General features: G+C 40.2%; 1 protein-coding gene across 1 annotated transcript in view; it reads left to right on the forward strand.

Moving 5' to 3' along the window:
* grik3 (glutamate ionotropic receptor kainate type subunit 3) overlaps window positions 1–20,181 on the forward strand; it is an 83,062-nt gene extending 62,881 nt beyond the window's left edge. Inside the window, exons 10-16 of the mRNA XM_029505124.1 lie at window positions 201–404; window positions 6,070–6,293; window positions 10,285–10,403; window positions 15,416–15,633; window positions 18,416–18,641; window positions 18,889–19,139; window positions 19,840–20,181. Coding sequence (XP_029360984.1) covers window positions 201–404; window positions 6,070–6,293; window positions 10,285–10,403; window positions 15,416–15,633; window positions 18,416–18,641; window positions 18,889–19,139; window positions 19,840–20,034 — 1,437 coding nt within the window. The 3' untranslated portion in view covers window positions 20,035–20,181. The remainder of the gene's footprint in view (window positions 1–200; window positions 405–6,069; window positions 6,294–10,284; window positions 10,404–15,415; window positions 15,634–18,415; window positions 18,642–18,888; window positions 19,140–19,839) is intronic.
* Window positions 20,182–22,222: the final 2,041 nt, after the last annotated feature.

The following is a 22,222-nucleotide window of genomic DNA, read 5'->3' on the forward strand; positions in this document are numbered from 1 at the left end:
AAGAAAAACCTCAGCATTATTTCATATTTTCACACTCCCTGTAGCCTCACACTGAAGCAGAATCTGCTGTCACTGCCCGTTAAATGCAACAGCGACTCATCAGCTCAGATCACTTTGCTTCAATTAGGTGCGCGCGCTGAAACAAATTGAAAAAGCTGACCTCACCATTGCTTTTCATTTGATCTTTTGGTTCTGTGCAGGAGGAACCATATGTCATGCTTAAGAAGTCTGACAAGGCGCTGGTCGGGAACGACCGTTTTGAAGGATTTTGCATCGACTTGCTGAAAGAGCTCTCCAACATCCTGGGCTTCACCTACGAGATCCGCCTGGTGCCCGACGGGAAATATGGCTCTCAGGATGACAAGGGCCAGTGGAACGGGATGATAAGGGAACTCATCGAACATGTACGTTGTGCTTTATATTGCCTGGTGCAGGTTTTTTTTTTTTTTTTGTGAGACATTACAGGATGCTGTTGTCAAGTCTGCTTTGTTGCAGAAAGTTACATCAAAAGATTACTGGATTGTAAATATGTAGCTGGAACAACCAGGCGGTTAGCTTAGCTTAGCGAATATCAGGCAACAGGAGAAGAAGAACCCCACTAACACTCTGGTAAATCAAAAAAATACAAATACAAATTTCCTTTTACAATCAACTTTGGTAAATGGTTTAAGTCATTCTTTCTGCTCAGCTAAGGTAACTGCTTTAATAATTATGCATCTCCTCGTGTCACAAAAGGTTCCAAGTTAATTGAATTGCTGGTTATGTCCTTCATGTGGACAGTGATATAGTTATGATTGAGTGCAAGTCAGGAGCAACCTACAAAGCTGTCACTCACATTTATGGCACAATTATGTCAAGGTTGCCCAAATGTTACAAGTATGTTGATAGTATTCAGCGAGACGAACCACTTCCTCGAGATGGATGGATGACCGGAGATCTGGAATGAGCACGTAAACAATGCATACATTGTAACGATGCAGAGGAAGACACTACCAATCATCTTCCTGAGGAATACTCGGCAGCCACAGCTGTCTGTATCAAACTCAAAGATTCAGCTGCCCTGAAACAGGCCTACGTTGAAGTGATTGTGGCGATTCTCCGCTGGCATTTCATAAGTGCCCCTGTCAGTGCTCTCCCTTTGTCCTCAGCCCCATCAGGTCAGCACTGTACTCAGCTGAAAACTTGTAATAGCTTAAGTGGCATTTAGTGCAGGGAATCGTATGGCAGGAGTCAATGGTTCGGTGCTGAAAGGGTTGAGAAAGGTGGGCTCCCAATGCAGCACTTTATTTCTCCATCCAAGCTCTTTGCTAGCTCCTCGTTGATAACAATAGCCTTGAGGGGGGAAAAAAATTGATTACTAAAAGCTGAGAATCCTGGCATGAAATGGAGATGCATGACTCAACCATTAAAAACGGCCCATGTGTTCTCTGTTTGTTTGTACTTCGATTTAAAGGGAAATGGTGCAGCTGGCAGCAGAGAGTCTGTTTATTTTCTGACAGCAAAATTTCAAAAGAAAAAAAAGAGATTAGGATGACACATGGCATGTGCTCCGTGAAGATGTAGCATTTGGTGATGGAGACCGCCGGACTCAGCTTTGACACAAATGTAAGCCACTGAAACGACAGTGTTTACGCACCAATGTATAGCTGTTTGCTCCGTTTGCCTTTGGTTTACCGCTTTAGAGAAGGAGAAATTATGAAGCAGCAGATAAATTCAGTTAACTGATTTAATACTTTTTTTATGAAATACCAATATATTTTATCCTTTTTTAGGTCTATTGCTTTTGTAAATAGCAGCAGGAGAGAAGATTAAAATCTAGACTGCTAGTTATTGCTTTTACTGCTCCTTATCGCATGGCCAAGGGTGCATATCATCGTCTTTGTGGATTTTCAGTCGGTTCTATTTTGTGGTCCAGTGCTCTCCTTACCCTTGTCGGTATGGATAAGCTGATCGTGATTCAGCAGACCTGAAACATAAACTTTAAGGTGCGCTCAGGAGATCTGGCCCTGGAGTGATACGAGAGGCCAGCGAGGCTACTGATTTCATGAGAGTAAACTACAAACTATACTGCACCTGCTCTTCCAGTCGAGTTTAAAAAGGAGCCTACAGTTAGCGGCTATTTTCTTATATCTTGTATGCATTCACTATTGTTATCTGTTCAATTTGTATTCATGACTGTTTTAACCTCTTAAGAAGTCACTGCTCCCCTCGCAGTAATACAGATAAACAAGATGTATAACAGTTTACTGGGGGATCAGTGTCTTTACTTAAATAAGGATTGTGATGTTAGATAAGGTCTGTGTCGCTGTGGAAAACAGGCAAAACGGTAGGTTTAAGCTGATCGAACTGATGCTGGAGCACACGTCTCGTGCATTCTTGGCTCACGCCGTCTACCCTCATAAATCATAGCCGCAGATTTACCCAAAACTCTTTGACTGACAGCTTTTCTAAGAGAACAACGTTAGGGCTTATTAAAACTGGTAGTAAACCTGCATTGATTTCTGTAGTTCAAGTCTTTGTCATACACTGACGGAGATGTGAAAGGTTTCAGGTAAAGCTCAGGGTGTGTGTGTGTGTGTGTGTGTGTGTGTGTGTGTGTGTGTGTGTGTGTGTGTGTGTGCTGGTTTTGTTTTGATTTGAATAGGTTGCTATTATGCTTTACTCCCCATGTAACTGATGTTTCTGAATGGCAAACGGCAATCCTTTATTTCCCTCTGTGTAGTCAAAGCCCACTGCAGCGCCAAAGGGCATTGTTTGGAAGGTGCTAAATGATGCAACAGGCCTTGTTAAACTTGAGTTAGTCACAATAAATGATCACTTTAATCATGCTGTGATGCAAATGTTAATAGCGTGCTTAGCACATCATTTGTTTCTGTCATGGCAATTAATCTTTGCTTCGACAGATAACTTATAGCCAGCTCGCGTCCCCTTTGTCTATACAGATAGCTCATTCAATAAAAAGCTAGTGAACAGCATTTCATTTGTGTTATGGCAAAATTAGGCATCATTAAAATCAAATATCAAAAATATTTCCTGCCATGTGCGATGCTTTATATCTTTGGTCGTTTTTTCTCCTTCCAATCAAATGGTCACTTCAAATCAAACTTTTAACGAGTAAACAGGATTTTAACAGAATTTGAATAGAATAAAAAAAAGTAAACAACCAAAAACACCCGTTTATTACAACATGATCATGTTATAATAATTAAGTGTGCTCTATTCTGCAAATGGCTGAAATGGACTTTATCACTGCAATCATATGTGAGTGCATTGTGATGTGGATGAGTGGAGGGAAACTTGACTGGTAGCTGAAGGAGTGCGAGTTCAACAGCCACAACAACAAACATTAGTCAAGTACCCTTGAATAAATCAACAAGGACTTATGCATGGTAACAAACTCTTGATTACATTCTGTATGTGTCATCAGCTCTTTGTATGTTTTGATATGAGACGGTTCAGGCGTAGCTATACTGTTGTGTGTTGTCTGCACGCTGTGCTCTTGTATCCCACCGTGGCGTCGTTTCTAAATGCATGTACAACTACCCAATCAGCCTTTTTCACATTCCCTCAGCATCCCAACGACGTCTGTTATCTGAAGTAACCATTGCATAGTTTAGCAAAGTGTTCTCTGCAATTACGACACATTCCACAGAGGCACATTTGCACTTCTATCTGTTCTAGGAAAAAAAAGGCAAACATATGTAAGTGCTTTGTAATTCTTTTATAAGACTTATGACTGCATGCTCTAAAGTGCATAAAAACTGCACACTGAACATTCTGAATTTTTGTTGAGCCCAAAAAGCTTTGGTTTTAAGCGATGGGATAATAATACTAATATCCCCAAACGGCTTTAATGATTTAATTAAAACAGCTATAAGAAACAGCTCATTATACTGATGTTGAGAAGGTTCAGTGTGATGTCAGTGGGGTGAAAATGTGCAGATCATGTGAGTTGTTATTTCACGAATCCTCCAGGCTGTCATCAGGTAAGGAGGTCCGGAGGGAGAACACCACTAAGCCTGCCATCTGCAAACCCAGATAATACCCAACCATGTGCCACGCAGCAGGGCCCTATTAGGTTATCTTGCTTGTGCTCACTTTGTGTGCCTCGGAAGTAAGCTGAACAAGCACATGCAGCATGTATATTAGCCCACCGTGGGGATGTCTGCAATCGCACGCTGGTTGATCTTCTGGCTGAGTGGCAGGTTGGTTCAAAGCTGCAGTTGGCAGAAGATAACAGAGGGTGCAGTATGTGATGTACGAATTTGAATAGTTTAAGGGAGACAGCAGATGCACAGCAGGATGCACAGGTTTTTTTTCCCCCCACCATCTTTCCGTGTCTTGAGAGGCCACCGTGCATTTAGCAACCATGGCGCTCGACCACAGGGGCACTTAATCCACAGTCCTTCACGCAATGTAAAAATGTTTCCTTTCTGACCTTTGTTTGCTGCTGAGCAGATCTTATCATGTAAATCTGTGGGAGGAGCTGCCTGAGCCACAGGGAAAGTGAAACATTTCATGTTAAGAATAGCCTTTGGGCCAAGAAACAGTTTACAACCCCATATCCAAAAAAGTTGCGATGCTGTCTCAAATGTAAATAAAAACAGGACACATTCATTTGCAAATCCCATTCCCATATTTTATTCCCAGTCGAAACTGAACAACATATCAGGCCTTGAAACAGACATTTTACCGTTCCACGGAAAATATTTGCTTATTTTGAATTTGATGGGGGCAGCAGATCTCAAAAAAGTTGGAACAAAGGTACCAAAAGGCTGGAAAAGTAACAAATGAAAAACAACTGGAGGAGCATTTGACAACCAATTGGGTCAGTTGGTGGCAGGCCAGCAACATGACTCGTTATAAAAGTAGCATTTCAGAGAGGGAGATGTAAAGATGGGAAGAGGTTCACCTATCTGCAACAAACTGTCTAGAAATTGTTGAACAATTTCTGAAAAATTGCAAAGACTTTGAAAATACCACCACCTACAGTGCACAATATTATCAATCTATGTTGATTTGCAAATCAATGTATCCTGAATTTATTTACAACTGTTTCGCAATGGGGGTTGTACAAAAAAAAAAAAAAAAAAAAAAAAAGTAGGTTTTTAAAGAGTGAAAACTGGCTAAATGACAGAATACATCAGTACACAAGAGGAGGGGAGGAAGTGGCTCCATCATTTATCATTAACTTTGTATGTCTTTTTGACACCAGCAGATTTGATTTCTGTAGGATCAGGTGTCCTGGTTTTACATGAAATACACAAGCAAATATGCAGTCTCACATCACCTGTTCATAAACAGATCACTGTAGTTTTACCAAGTTCTGTTTCTCTCCCAATACTTTCACTACATGAGAGGAAAAGAAAGCCTTCTGTTTTCAGCTGTCTTGTTTCTTGGAAGAAAGAGGAAGCCGAGCGTGAACCAAGCAGCTGGTTTCATTAACCTCCTGTCCAGACATGGTGCAGGGGAGTTGTGCAGGCTGCCAATATAAATGGAAACATTCTGAATATGCAGTCAAACGCGTAGAACAGGTGACTGAAACGTATCTGTCATGCTCGGCCATGTCCATTGTACAATGCCATACGGTGTTGCTGTGTCTTTCTAGTGACATTCAAAAATGGCTTTATAGCTGTGTTGCATTGCAACGGTGTCGAGGCTCATTCCAAAAGGCATTACTGAAGAGACAGAAAAAAAGTCTCACATTTTCTATGTGGAGTGTTGCAGTGTGATGTAAATCTCCACATTTTATAACCTTCCAGTGCATGAGTGACAATATCAATGAAATATAGCATGGCATAACAAAGCTAAACCCAGCAAGGTTGTTGTAAATGTTCACGTTATAGTAATCCATCTAATAGTTGTGGAGATATTTTACTTCAACTCTTATGTGTTATGGGTGGTACTAAAGGAAAGGTCTTAAGATTCATCTTCTTGGCACATATATATATATATATATATATATATATATATAGCCATGTTATGATTTTGACAAAAAAAAAAAAGTCCCTCTTCTGCAACCAGAAATCTGTGAAAAATTTTTGTGACATTTTCATTTTTCCTCTACAGAGAGCAGACCTGGCAGTGGCTCCTCTCACCATTACCTACATGCGGGAAAAGTTTGTTGACTTCTCCAAGCCCTTCATGAGCATGGGCATCAGCATCCTGTATCGCAAACCCAACGCCACCAACAATGGCTTCTTCTCCTTCCTGAACCCGATGACTCCTGACATCTGGGTCTACATCCTGTTGGCCTACCTGGGCGTCAGCTGCGTCCTTTTTGTTATTGCCAGGTAAGAAGTGCAGAAGTCTCATTTAAATTGCCCTATTCGTCTTTCACCCCCCCCCATATTGGGTTGTTCAGTAGACAGTCATTTTCTCTGATACCATTTTAGACTTATATTTGAGCGCCCTGGCCGGTTTGTCACACTTTGCCTTGATCACAACCCAGCAGCTAACAGTTATATCTGCATGAGCTCTCTGCAGGAAGGAGCAATACAGAAAAATGTCAAGAAGAGGTTGAGTTGCAAAGTCCCATTCAGGGTGAAATATCTTGTTTCCTGTGCAATGTTTTCAGAAAAGGCAATGCAGCTTCAAAAGATCAACTCTTTTGAATTAAATATACACACCTTGTGTAGCATTTCATCAGAGGAGTTTATTTATGGTTGATAAGCATTTCTTAAAAAAAAGAAGAAGAAGAAGAAGAAATTCCTGGCAGTAATAAGTCAAAGTTATTATAGATGGAGATTATCAGTTTGATTGAATAAAAAGTATCTCACTTGTCATTTTTTTTAGGTCATGAATATGATGAATATCCTGTTAGCATCATTGTCGGTATTTCCTGCTGCTTCTCATGCAAATTGGTGCTTGAGGAAGTTCTAGAAAAGCGGGTGATGAAAAGAGTTCTGAGGGCTTGAGAGCAAACAGCTGCACTCCTCCATCCCCATTTATGGTTGAGAGACCAAAGAAATTCTTGAGTGGCTTCACATAAGCACAAAATCATCTTAAATTGTTGCATCAGTCTTTTTTTGGAGGCCAGCCTAGGTAGCTGAAGAGTTATGGCCCCAATTCTGCAACATGCAAGCACAAAACAAACAGCAGTGAACAATCAGAAGGCTACTTCAGCATAAGTAGGTCATTTTAAATCCTACAGAGGTGTCAGGGATTTACCTGCAACAGTATCAAACAAACACTTTGGATTGGTCTTTCAGAAATCTGCTAAACAATAGCTGTCTTTCAGCACTTTCATTTTTTCCAAACATGTCTACACACACGCAAGACCGATAAGATACTAAAGTCCTTATATGTCCGTGGAAAATGTTTTTATTTTCTTGTATCTTAGTCTACAACAACAGATGGTTTTGAGGTTAATTTAGCCTGGCATACTTTTCCCACAGTTTACAAATCCCTACAAAAATACTGTGACTTGATAGTATTTTCACAAATTCTTGTGTAGCCAAAGCGCCATATCGCTTGTTCCTCTGTGCAGTCGAGTTCCATTGCTCACCCCGAAATTACATTTGTTAATTCGGTTTTATCAAGTCACCCCCCCCAGATAACAACTGCTCTTCTTATTTATAACTTTTGATTACACTGAACAGTTGTTGCAGAAATATCCGTCGAGTTTTTTAAATAACTAATACCTGTATTTAAAGATTTCCATCTCGAGTGGGAACCAAGATAATCACCACTGAAAGTAACAAGCAGGCAGGGGAAGTTGAAAATGATTGCGAATTGGATTCAATCATTCTCGAGTTTGCCTCTTTGTTGGATTCACTGATTACAGCAAAAACACAAACTAATGTTTTAACTGAAAAAAAAAAAAAATTGCACAGCTCAGACTCAATTTTTATTTTTGAAAGAATAAACAAGAATATGATTGAAATCTGCTGCCATGTAAGCAGTTCATATGCTCTGCGCTAGTGGTGTGTCTAATTAATCGTGGTGTTATTAGGGTGTGAAAAAGAATAATTTAATGACTGGCAGCACTGAAACATCAGAGCAAAGTGCATTTTGCATGATTGGACATATTCAATATAATGCTTGCAAATGCAAACAGGATGGTTTAGATGCCAAGCGCTTTCCAGATCACCTCCTCTGTGTAGGCTGTAGTCTTGGCTGGCAGTTAACACTGTTGTTTAGCTGACAGTTTTGTATAGGCCTGAACAGCACAAGGTCTGAACCGCGTGGCTCTGCTTGCCAGCACAACCTTTTTAGAAATTAGCAAAGAACCAGCTTGTATTGAACCAGCGCTGTTATTTCCTCTGTGCAGAGATTGCACTTGAAATTGTGGGGTGGGGAAAAAAAATAAAACATTGCCCCTGATTTATTCACTCATTCATCTTTTACAGCTTATCCGTTTCTGGGTCACGGGGTGGGGGGGTTAGCCAATCCCAGTTCACATTGGCTGAAGGTGGGGTTCAACCTGGACAGGTCACCAGTCCAACACAGACAGACAGAGACCAACAACCACTCACACTCAGACCTCCAGACAACTTAGAGTCACCAGTTAACCCGAACACGATGTCTTTGGACGGTGGGAGGAAACACATGCAGAGAACATGAAAACTCCACACAGAAAGGCCCACAGGCCCAGGAATCGCCCCCCAGACCTTCTTGTTGTGGGGCAACAGCCCTGCCACCGATTCATTTCTGCCATTTTTAAATCCAGTACATGTGTGTGTATCAATCACATTGTCCCTGCTTCTTTGCTATCACGCTGCCATATTATCCGACCATGCCTTTCAATTTAACATTAAAGTAAAACCAAAAATGAGACTGGGGGGAATTTAATTGAAATGGCAGGGAGCGCCACATTTATGCAGCAGCTGCTCAAGGCCTCTCTGATGGGAATCTCAGGAAAAAGTCTAAAATGGAAACACCAACGAGCACATTTGACATTTGAATGCACAAAATGGGCACTTAGACAAGCCAACAGTGCTCCCACACAGCCTTTCACTTTTCATCAGTTCAGACATCTAATTGCTCAACTAAGATGAAAATTTGCGAAATGTTGGCTCAAAATTATTATTATAAAAGCTGATTCATAATTAACACTAGTGCCTATTAGGTCTCTGATTAAAACAGGATATATAACGAAATATTTCTTGAGCATGCAATTAGATTGACGTGTATCTATTGCTTTAACAATAGACATTTCAATAATTAAATCTTTCTGAATTTTCTCGTACTGTAGTCCATCAGAACTGAGAGTATCTACCCTAACATTCATCCCAGTGTGCCATTTTACTTCTGTTTTTTTTTTTTTTTTTTTTGATGGAAAGGGTGTTTTTCTTTTGTCATTAGTACTTCCTACTAAATCTCTCATCAAAGTAATACATGCCACATTTTGGAGCGATACTATGTGGAGCCTAAGGGATGCAATTCTACTCAGAATGCAACGCACCAATAATGCAGAGCCAGAGACGAAAAAGATTGTTCAGATTGTATAAATAAATTCCAAAAGGGGGGAAAGTGACATTTAGTATGTTTTATCTCAGCATTTGCCTCTGAAAATGACTTGTGCAATGAAAAAGGTGGGAAGCATTTTCAGCAGGTGTCAAACTAAATGGCGCAGATATGGAAAGATACTCGCTTTATGGTTTTGTGTGACTTTAAGCCAAGTCCTCACATTCTCAAACGTGACATTTTATATCGTTTGAAAAATATTTTTGCGGATCGTCCATCACCTTTAAGTACAAAAGTATATTGGAAGCACTTAATAGTTTTTTGAAAGGTAAAGCCTAAAAATCAGTACAGATTTATTTTAAAAACCTTCTGACATTTTATTTTTTTTAATCTGTAAAGGAAGTAAAAATTCAGTTTTGAAAGATCTAGAAATTTATGGATGGTTGCTCTCATTGTTGCATGAATCTTAGGGCCACATGCAGTGTCACACTAATAAAGCTGCACTAGTCAATGTGTTTTGTGTCAACAGTGGCTCAAAAGATGTGCAGCGTTGGCTCCTATTCAAGAATCCACAAGAAAAGTTTCAACCAACTTTTTAATCACCGTCAGCTATACTGAGCTTTCCAGTATTTTTTTACATCTTTGAGTGCTTGCAGCTGTAGTGTTTATTATTAAGGTTGTCCACTGTCTGCTGTATCTGGTACTAAGAAACCAGCCATCAACTTTACAGTTGAAGGAAAGAGCGCGTCAAGGTTGTGTTTGTGGTCGCCGGTCGTCAGCCCAAACGCTCTCAAAGGACAGAAACAAATTCAGTCTTGCACTTTCTCAGTGTCATAACTTTGTAAACAGTTTTCCAACTCCATGTCTAATTCGAAGGTTCAGTCCATACGAGTGGTACGATGCCCATCCTTGTAACCCGGGATCAGATGTGGTGGAGAACAACTTCACCCTCCTCAACAGCTTCTGGTTCGGAGTCGGCTCCTTAATGCAGCAAGGTATGGTGGCGCACACGTCTCCCTGTCAAAAACAAAACTGTCACGCCACCCTCTTTTCCCGTGCACTGCAAGCTCCCACTTTCCGCCTCTTTAACTGACAAGCTCCATGATTTCCATTCCGTGACTGTTTTACACGACATTTACCTGTCAAGAACAACTGCAGAGCTCAGCCTTACATGATAAAGGAAGGCTGTTGTCACCTTCCTGCTGTTCAAAAAGGGAAGAGTATGTGCCAGGGACTTGTCAAAGATTGGCAGCTAAGGATGGAAAACACTGCTGCATTTATTTGCCCATAACGCAGTCACTGGCCCTGCTCGGGAGCTTTCAGAGTAAAGGGCCAAAAAGGGTGACTTGAGGTGCATGTCTGACAAATGCCAGCTGTCAGCCATGTTACAACTGGCTGCTGTGATTTGTTCAGTGCCGTACTGAAATTCTCCAACTATGAAAGATCCATATGTCTCACCTAAAACAGCTCAACAAGTATTCAATAATGCATGCATTTATAACATCAGACCAAATGCAGCACTTTCTCCTTCCAGCAGAACAACCTTACCTGTGACTACGCTGTCCGCAGCAGATTTAATTCTACCTTTTGACTCAAAAAAATCATTGGGATACAAATAGGATTTCGCTCGTTAGGTGTTGCCTTAAAGGGATAGGTAAGCAAATGAAGGCCCAGAAATAACCTAATGAAGTGAACTGTGGAGGAAAAAAGACCGAGTAATAAAATGTTTAACCTCAGTGTAACAAGACAAATCGAGGAGGCTCAGTGAGACTCGGGAGTGGATCTGTGCCCGTAAGGACAGCAAACACATTCAGCAATTCATTAAGCACCGAAGCTCGGCAGCACTCCTGCGAAACTACACAGCAGCTTTGCCAATTTGCCAGTGCATGCAGCAGGCTACGAGTGCAGCAGCAGAGCGAGATGGAGGATGAGGGGGGAAAAGGGAATCAGAACGAAATAAGCTGGTTAGCAGCCTATATTATTAAACTAAAGGCGAGAATTCTGTATTATAATTGAAAACGTGGTTCTCGGTGTTGTGCCTTGACGCCTGCTCCTGCTTTTCTCATATTAACAGAAACTGACAGAAGCTGACATTGAAAGCCAGCTGTTGTTCATAGATCCCTGGAAAAAACAAAAAACTAAAACAATAATATCAAAGTCAACGAGGACCTTGCCGATTTATCCCTTTTGCTTAATATCAACATATGATGCAGATTCTTTTCCGTTTCTACGTGATTTTCTAATGTTATGTGATACTGAGCAGTAAACAACTGACGGTTTCCGGCTCTCTGTGTCACCCGTTTGGCCTACATTGCCTTGTAACACATGCTGCACTGTGGTATCTGAAGCGAGGTGTATTTTGTCTGTGTCACATAAACAGACACCCCTTGCTTGTCTGCCAAGCAAGTGACAGCAGCTGAGACGGAAGCCATTTCCTTGACATGTTTAAAATGCAAATGGATGTGTTTGAGGGATCCAAAAAAAAAAAAAAAAAAAAATCTGCCAGCTTGTCTGTGGGAGGGAGGTGTCATATGCAACACAAAGAACACAAAATATGAGGAGGTGCAAAAGAAAACACTTTGTGCACTTCAAATGCGTTCCTGGGGGTCTCAGTAGGCTGAGGCTCACAACAAACATATGTCTGATCATTTTCCATAAATTGGTCTCTGTATAAACTAATATCTGAAAGTACATTTGGTTTATTCCCGTTTTTCCTCATTCTCTAATAACACATTTCCTTTCATTTTCTATATATACTCTTTAGGCTAAAACACTTTATTCTTTATTTGGTTCTTTTGTGCATGATCTAATTTGTAGTGCAGTTATTTGGGTGTGTGGTTTCGAAGCCCCCCTTTCTTGAAATTCAGGTAAAGATTTACTTGCAATGAAAGAAACATTTCGATCTGCTGGTGTCATTACTAACAAGCAATTAACAACTAGCTAAAGCATGCAGCTCCGAAAGGGTGTTTTTTTTTTTTTTTGGGATAGTCACTGAATGCCAAGTGCAGCTAACTACCCTCAGGGGAAAGCCCAGTTCTTACAGGTGAGGCATTACAAGTAGGGAAAAAGCAGGCATCACATTTAGAATGATTGACTACTAAATCCACAGAGTTCTTAACGGTTTTTCTTTTTTCTGAAAATTCAACAACAACAAAAACCCCATCATTACATGCAAAACAGTCTGTTCATTAACTTAACTGAGAATTTTAGTGTTAGAGCGTAATGTGTTGGATTGTGGTGTTCACGGTACTGCAATTATCAAAATATGCTATAGTATTCACAGATTTTGCGATTAGCGAGTCACACTGTGCTCCTTAAATAAGAATACATATATTACAGAGAAAGAGCGGGAGGGGAATGACTCAAAAGCCCATTTTCATCCTGATATATAAATCATAAGAGTACATGAGAATATAAATCTAAGAGTAGTTTCCCTTCAGACCTCAGCTAAAAGAGTCTATAAATCTTTCAACATTTTGGAGCTTTTCTCTGACAAATGCAAATTTTAACCATTATACCCACCAACCATTATATCGTCCACTTGGGCCTTCCAGTAGTGGAATATGGCTATTTAAATATAAAAAAAGATAATAAATCATAATTGATCCCTTCTTAACACAAACAAACTCAAGTTTTGCATGATGAAAATGATCAAAATGTTTTGTTTTTTTTTAAATCTTGTTTTATTGTATGTAGTTTTCATTTTGCTGTATTGACACACAGCCACCACCCTGATGGTTGAGAGTTGCATTATGAACTGGCCCGAGAAAGATTTTGGTGGCACAGTGTTTTAGTTCAAGATGGATCTCATATTCATAATTGCGTGTGGACCTTTATTGTTTCTGTATAAACAGAGAAAAGAACATATGCACAAATGACAATATTAAGACACAATTTTGCTGCTCTCAGCAAATAAGAGTTTGGGGAGCTAATAGTTATTGTGCTCCTTTACTTCATGTAGCTAACATAATGCTGTGTGTTCTGTAAATGCTAAAAGACAATTATATTAATACTCAAGTACGCTGCAACACGTGGGGCTGGCATCACAAATGGTTTACTATAACACTTATTTTTGAACATCATGTGGTGCTTACTTTTTTCTTATACTTTTTGATGCATCTTCTTCAGCGATGTCAGTCAAGTAATATTGCAAATATTGACTTTTTTATTATTTTTTTATTCCAAATTTCTCAAACTGGTCACACACGGAATCAAATCCTGCAAAAATATTTTGCCCATTTTAAATAAGCCTGTATAATCTCGAAAATATTTGAGATTTTTTATTTTTTTTTTAACATTATTTTTTAATGAATGTGAATGAGCAGCCAGTGAGATAGATGTTATGTTTTTGGTTACTGAAACAGTATTAGTACCACCTTCACAGAAACAATTTTCTTCTTTCCTTGGTTTACAAGACGCAAGACCTTCTTTTACAGAAATGTATGGCAGATTGACATCGTTTTACTTCCCCACCACCGATATGACTGATACGCTTTTTGTTTTTATTAGTGCTGTGATGCAGCACCGTATACTGCTCCCTGCTGACAACAGCGCTTTTATAGTATGGAATTCAATTGAGTTGCCCGTTGCTTCGCTTTATTTTTAGTGCGACTGCAGAATGCATTTGGATCTTCCCTCTCTGAAGTCGCAGTGAATTAAGGGACGCTGCCCTTCTCCCTTGTTCTCAACCATATAGTCTGTGTCAAACCACAAAGGACAAATACAATCAAATTTGGTAGAAGAGGTTAAAGAGCTGACCACTCAGGCCCCCTTGTGTGAGCTTGTTACTCTTCAGAATTGCCCTCATAAATCTTCTCACTAAAGTAACAGAGTGCCCAAAGCGCAAGGGTATTTTAAAGGTTGTCAGAGATGAGATATAAAGTAACTTTAACACCAGTCAGTGAGCCATTGTAAACCTAGTATTGCTCGGCAGAGGAGCACTCAAAGTCAAGGCTGATTCAAAGGTATATTGTTATCTGGCTCAGTACTTTATCTTAATTTTTCTTTTTCCCCTCTATCTAAACAGGCTGCATTGATTTGTTTGCTAAATCTCACATGTTCTTCTAACAAAGCTGATGAAAATGGCAAAATCATGACACAGTAGGGAAACACTGAATTATAGCTGATTAGTGTTGCTTTTATTCACTTCAAATTTGATTGGTCATACCACATATTACAGTAATACTGTTTCATTACTATATACCTTCGTGGCAAAAACTAATTTCAGAGAAAACATTCAATAAGGAGGAAGGATCAACTGCTATTAATGCTCAATAGATAAGTCTAAGTTGGCAACTCACTGCCTGCAGTGTGTTATCAATAGAAAGCTGTTAAGTGTAATTACAGTCTTCTGTACTTCCCTAATTGAGGACTATGATCCGGGCCCTTGGCGAGATTGTTTCAGTTGTTTGTGGAACACGACAGTATCTTCCATATCAGCGGTACAACAACAAATGCTGCTTCCATTCACTACACAAACTTTTTTATATTCACTCATTAAAAGTTTTTGATGCATGTCGTGTTTTCAATTTCAAGGCAACCACAATCATTTCCTAAACCTAACCTATCCAGGACCATAATACCGGCCAGCCGCACGTTTATTGTTGTGACCATCACAAACGAGATCCAATAAAAGTTGCAGGAGCGCTATTTCGGGAGGACTCAGTCACGGTAATCTGCAACAAATTTATGGGGTCTGAGAGACTACATGCTGGAAGTTATTGCTGTCAGCACAGCTTACGGGAAGTGGGAGAGTCTTTCTGGCTGTAGAACCCCGGGTGACAGCGTTTTCCAGGTTTGATGTCTTTCTATATCTGAAACGTGCCAAACTGGCTCCATTTCTGTTACCTCACTTTTTTGAACCTTGAACAACACCAGCGGCACTGCCAGAAACAATTGGAGGCTAATTAACAATTAATTCTAACAATTAGAAACGGGAGAAAAGCAAGCATTCTTGTTTCTGCATTTGTTAAATGGAATTACGCTCTCACTTTTGTGTTGCCTGCAGGATCAGAACTGATGCCCAAAGCCCTGTCGACCAGGATCATCGGTGGGATCTGGTGGTTCTTCACACTCATCATCATATCGTCCTATACAGCTAATTTAGCAGCTTTTCTCACGGTGGAGAGAATGGACTCGCCTGTGGACTCAGCCGATGACATTGCCAAGCAGACAAAAATTGAGTATGGTGTTGTCAAAGACGGTGCAACCATGTCCTTCTTTAAGGTACAGTGGAAATAACGTGTAGTCGTGATTTAATAGTTCTGACTTTAGTTTTGTATCCATTCGATCTTTTTAGATATTTAGAAATTTAATTCATGTTTAACAAAGATGCTACACAAACATAAGTGTTAGTTATAATATTGTTAATTAAATGGATCTTATGATTCTTACAACATTTGTACCTGTACAGTAGTAATAATGTGACTAAGTGATGAAGCGGTTGCATGTGAAATTATATTGTGAGCCTGTTTTCCACGTACAAAAAAAATAATCAATATTCTTCCACAAAAGAGATTCTATGTATATATTTCGAGTTAGATCTTAATACCCACAGCAAAAGTAAATTCTTCAGCTTCTCCACTTCGCTGCAGTGTTTGATGTGTTCCTCCATAATGATTTTTTTATTCCAAAGTTCCAGCGTTTGCCTACAGGGTCTTTGACTTTATTTCATTATTTTGAGTTTTGCTTTAGATGCTGCTGCTGCTGCAGAATAACACATGTAACAGAGTTACAGTTTCTGAGTTGGAAAATGAAAACACTGCACATTTCTGTTGAAGATACTCCACAAGTTTATGACATTCAATGGGGGGAAGGAAAAAAATTGATTCTTCCAGGGCAACTGTCTGCCCCAATTTTTTATGCCAGCAAAATTTATAGCTGAACTCATAAACACTGTATGCTTCATGGAAGAGTTTGCGGAATGGTGTATAAACTCGATCCCCAAGCTTTGATTATGTAACTGGGCTCAGGATTTTTGCTGATATCGTGCGCATAAAACAATAGAGCTGCCTCGGAATTTGACGGCATTGTTTCTATTTAAATAGATACATATTTACTTTACTGTGAATAGCCGCACTACAGTAAGTTTGCATATTTATCGCATTAGAATCAATGAATATTAAATGTGGTGTCATTAAAAAGAGTGTACCTGGATCCAACTTCACGCACTGACCCACTTATGAGCTTAAAAAGAACACATTTGTCATCATTGTGTGTGCTTCGACAAATTTGTAGTTGATTGCTGATTGTGTCATAAACAGAAGGAAACCCAGGTGTCTAATCCATCAGAGCTACGAGGCTCAAGTGCCCTCTGCTCCCCCATACTCTTACAGACAGGCCTAATGATGTCGACTCAATGAGGCGGAGAAGGATCATAAATACTGAGGAGACAGGGGAGTAGATAAAGGCTTTGCAGATGCATGTAGTTGGATGGATTTGGCCCTAAACTTGTGTTATGGTGACACACTAAATGGTCTAACACACCCTCCACTGACACATCTAAGTCTTTATCAGATACTTTAACGCCGTGATATCCACTTTGAATTCGCAGAGCCGCAGTTATGCGCTGTAGGAAAGGCTCATTTAAATGTAAGTGCTGGATGGGAACTCTTTTGTTGGATTTTCTCCGGAAATAAATAAAATAATGGTCCCATGATAAAAATCAGACCTTTAACGAAATAGAGCTCTCATATATACAACATACAAGAGTAAATATACATCCTGGCCCGAGAGGCCCACAGAGCGTCGGGCAACTTTCAGCGAGGTACATTCATTTTGATCAGCATGTAAATGTAGGAGGGATATGAGGCGTGAAACAAAAAGACAAAGGGCTGCTGTTGGTTCGGCATTGGCATTATGAAGTGGTTAAAATGGCCATGTTGCATTAGTAACATAATAAGAGGTTTGTGGTCACTGTTTGCTGGGAGGTTGTCGTGTCACCTGAAAGCCTTCTTATGATGAGCTGCTGTTTTGCTAACTCACTCATATCAAAAGCACTGAGGGGTACTGAGGAAATGTCCACACCGTCTGTCAAAAGGTCGAAAGAAATTTCTGGATGTGGTTGTACGCCATTTTGCACTCTTAGCAGAGAGACGGGTTTCTGTTGGGACGTTTTACTTATTGTGGGACCTTTTTGATTTCTAAGGTTAAGGTTTCAGTTCCTTAACTAAATGAGAGCCAGAAACTCTCACCTATCGGTCTAATGATGTGGATAATGAAAAGTCTTTTTTTTTGTTGTTGTTGTTGTTGTTGATTTTGTTCTGATCTGTTTAGTTCTTGGACACTTTCTGCTGTTGGAAAAAAAAAAGAAAACAACACTTGTAGTGCAAGAGTGAAAGAAAGTATTCTAATATGACAGTTTTGGGCAACCAACACTTCCAGTGGAGTTATATACTATAAAGTGCGTCCTATAATAGCATTTTTCACAGTTTGAAATGGCTGATAGTCTTTGGACAGTAATTATCTAGGATTAGACATGGCGTAAATCTGACCCCATATATAATAGCATGAAATACCACATACCCCAATGCAAGACTAATAGAAAGGCTTCTATTATTGCAGCTTTACTTGTGAGAATAAATGCGCACAAAGCTTCAGTTTATTCTCCTTTAATCTTGTGAAGATGGAGATCAGCTGGTATAATCGCACAAATCCATTTGGGCACAGGATGTAGAATCTGGATCTATTTGTAAATTCTGTCATTTGCTGCAAAGGTGCTTTCTTTGACAATGTTTAATCAGGTTTTTGATGAATTCCCATGGGAGCAAAGTTATTCAGCCGTTCATCTGAGCAACAAGCCAAATATGATGGTTTGGAGTACTCCTAGGTTTGACACCTAGGGCAACAGTGTTTGAAGGTTATTTTGCTCATCACTAACCCTTTTTGAATGGCAAAAACATTGTATAGCTTTCAGCTGCTTTTTTCCTCACCTGCAGCAGGGGAGATTGTTCAAATGAAGTTCAAAGCCATATTTTCTTTTATAATGGGCTCTCTTCATGTCTTACAGAAATCTAAGGTCTCTACCTTCGAGAAAATGTGGGCCTTCATGAGCAGCAAGCCGAGCACGTCGCTGGTGAAGTCTATTGAGGACGGGATTCAGAGGGTACTGAAGTCAGACTATGCCCTCATTATGGAGTCCACCACTATCGATTACATCACTAGGAGGAATTGTAATCTGACGCAGGTGGGAGGGCTCATCGACAGCAAAGGTTACGGCATCGGCACGCCGCTCGGTAAGATGCGAAAAAGGTGTTTGAGATCTGAGTGCTGAAACAAAAAGTTCTAGTACTGTTTATGAGTTATGCGTTGCCTTTTGGGGAGTAGGCATGAAGGACTCCCTATTTAGACAATGCATCAGCACAAGATGCTTTGAGCCACTCGTCAGACTGTCTGCCACGGCGTGTTTATGAGCCTTATTATGACAGAATCCAGCTGGCATTTCCTCCAAAGTAAAAAAAACGGGCCTTATGCTGATTTCAGGGTCCCCGTACAGAGACAAAATCACCATAGCGATCCTGAGCATCTTGGAGGACGGGCGCCTACACATGTTGAAGGAGAAGTGGTGGAGTGGAAGCAGCTGCTTGGATGAAGAGCGTCGTGAGACAGGCCCCATGGGTATCCAGAATCTGGGTGGCATATTTATTGTGCTGGCATCTGGCCTAGTGCTGTCGGTTTTTGTGGCGATTGCTGAATTCATCTACAAATTAAGGAAAACTGCAGAACGCGAACAGGTATGTGTCCTCATAAATCTCATACAGAAGGCCATATTATCTTAATATGAATCTCTTTGAACTTTATTTTGTGCTTTGAATGGGTGTAAAATCTTCACATTAATTTAATTACACTCCACTTGGATTTCAATTTATTTCACCCTCAATTTTAGCACAGTAGTTGCTAGTTGTGCCCATTTTCTTATGATACTTGCCACATAGCCTCTAAACCAAAGCTATGCTCTATTCGTGGCTTTTAGTTCAAACATGTTATAAAAGGATTTGCATGCCTTTAGCTAATCCTGAGGAGTACTTGGCCACAGCAATATAACATTTACTTATTTTAACAGGCATAATTGCAAATTGGAGCGAAGAGAATTAATCCATTATTAGTCACTGGAGATGTCAGAATGGCATAGTTGCATGTATGCTCACGCAGCACACATTCACTCTTTCTGACGCAGCAGCAATAATGAACTGTTCGCAGGATACATGTGGCGTTGCTGCAATTCGACATTGTTGACAGCCGCGTGCACGCACAAACGCGCTCACACTCTGGTATTAACACAACATCAATGTTATTTCCTAAATGCATTTTGTGCTTTGCAGACTGTCAACGCTCTCTGCTGTCAGAACAATTTAAAGCTAAGGCATTTACCCCCCGTCCCTTTCCCCTCTTCTCCTTCTCACGCCCCTCCCCGCATCCCCCCATTTCGCCCAGAGGTCTTTGTGCAGTGCCATGGTGGACGAGATCAGACTGTCGTTCACCTGCGAGAGGCGAGTGAAACACAAACCTCAGCCTCCAGTCATGGTGAAGACGGATGCAGTGATCAACATGCACGCCTACAACGACCGACGACTCCCAGGAAAGGACAACATGAGCTGCAGCACTGGGATGACGCCTGTATTCCCATGACAATGTGTTCCCCCCAGGTGAAGAACCTCATGAGTAATGTGTCAGGGACGGTGCCGGAGACTAGAGACAATGGCATAGACGGGATCATGAGATATACCATTAACCACAGTGAAATAGGGACACTAACGAAACACGGGCAACTGAAAATGGCAGCATCAGCCACGCAGGTATGACAGCATTCACCCCTGTAATCCCAACTACAAGAGGTACACGAAATATTTGGTGGCGGTTCTGGGAAAACGGTACACCCAAATAATCAGTTTAAGTCTGATGCTTACGTGCGCAACTCAAAACAAACAAATGAAAAAAAAAAAAAACACAATACACATCATTCGAGGAATCCTCAGTCAGAAGACTGAGAATTTTATTGGACTGAAGTAGGACTAGAATGGCAATAAACAGATACACAAGAGGACGAGGAAGAGCAGTTTTCCCCCTGAGACCAGTTTTACCACACATGAAAATTATGAAATCAAGTTCTTACCTTTATCCCATCGATTTACTCCTCAATGGCCTTTGACAGCAGAAAATAATGTTACTGTGCCTCAAACATGTTGTCTAGGCTGACATGGTAACCATTGAGTCATAAGCAGCAGGATACGAGAGATATTTCAAAAAGCGTGGTTCACGAGTACTCTGATGGAAACCCAGAACGTGAGAAAGAGTCGCGCAGTAAATTTTATTTTGTTCTAATTGTGGTACCTAACTATACTGTCGCACGCAAGTAAACAACCACTGATGCAAAACACAGCTGCAGTGGGGAGCCAGTTGTGTTAAAGGTAGGATATTCTTTCCTGGACTATTGGATTAACATTTGACCAGCAGTACATTTTAAAGTCAGAAATGATTTTGTACACGATACAACTGTCATCATTTAAATTGCCAAAGAACTGACTATTTCACAGAAAAACACAGAGCAGGATGACACAGGACTTCTCACATGACGTTTTAGAGAGCACTTGTTTCATATTGCAGGTTTTAAGCAGCGTAGATTAGAGTGGATGAAATGTGAAACATGCAGGGTAATATGGAGTGAGGTGCTTCTACTTGGCACAGTGACAGAATAATTTTTTTGCTGGTGTGGCAAACGACCTCTCGTCATACATTAGGAAGACCGAAGAAGAACTTCCTTATCCTGGTAAAATGCAACGTTGGCCTTCTGCAATTTCAAAAAACATTCTTCCCAGAAGTCTCACTTTTAAAAGAAGACAAATTAAAATGGTAGCAGGCAGGGTATTAAAGAAATGGTCTGGAAGGAATTGGATCAGGTTTTTGTGTGAGTTTAAATGGGAAAAAAAACCGCGTCAGGCACAGAGACAAAAGGTACTGGACTGTGACCTTGAAACTAGTGCATCTTTTCTCCAGTGCATTTAATTGTGACATATCTATCAAACTGTGTGCTGGTCTGCGTCCATATGTGGCTAGAGCTCAGCTGAATGTCCCGAGTACAATTTTTTAAACACTGATTTTTTTTTTTTTTTTTGTTCCCGCCCCCCGGTATGATCTAGAGGCTGTTGGCAACCGATTGGTTGTTTTGCATTAGGAGTTCAATGAAACCTGTCCAAGAGTTTGGTCTAAAATGAAAAAAAGATTTTGGAAGGCTACGAGACTTTTCCTTTTTCAGTACACCTGATGTGAACATATCCTCGTCGTGTGTGATCTTGCTGAAAGGACAAGGAGAGTACTCAGAAGAGAGATGATGTTTTTTGAGTGTTCCTGTTAATTCCTCTGGACGTTGTCTATCTTCAACAACTGGTGTCATTCTGTACGAGGAACCCTAACCCTGTGAGCTACTGTCACCTAGTAGCTGACGAACAGCAAACCTCTGTGAGGTATATGTTGTTGATACATCAAAATGATACCCCCCCCCGGAAAAAACAAAACAAAAAAAAAAAAACTACAAAAAAGTAAAAAAAAACAAACAAAAAAAAAAAAACAAAGCATACATATCTAATGATTCAAGGACACTCCAATCTGTAAAAGTTAGCATTGGTTTCGTAGAGATTCACTGTATAATCGTTTACCGATTCCCTTCTGCAAAGTAGAGTATGTAGATAAGAACAGCAGGAGAAAATGTATTTTGCTAAATTTATACTGTTATAAATGAATTCTGTTCACAGTAAAATATGTTATAGATATTTATTTCATTAGGTCACTTTAACCTACTTCCTCACTTTACCCCGGTTCC

The sequence above is a fragment of the Echeneis naucrates genome, chromosome 6, assembly GCF_900963305.1.
Source record: "Echeneis naucrates chromosome 6, fEcheNa1.1, whole genome shotgun sequence".
NCBI lineage: Eukaryota > Metazoa > Chordata > Actinopteri > Carangiformes > Echeneidae > Echeneis > Echeneis naucrates.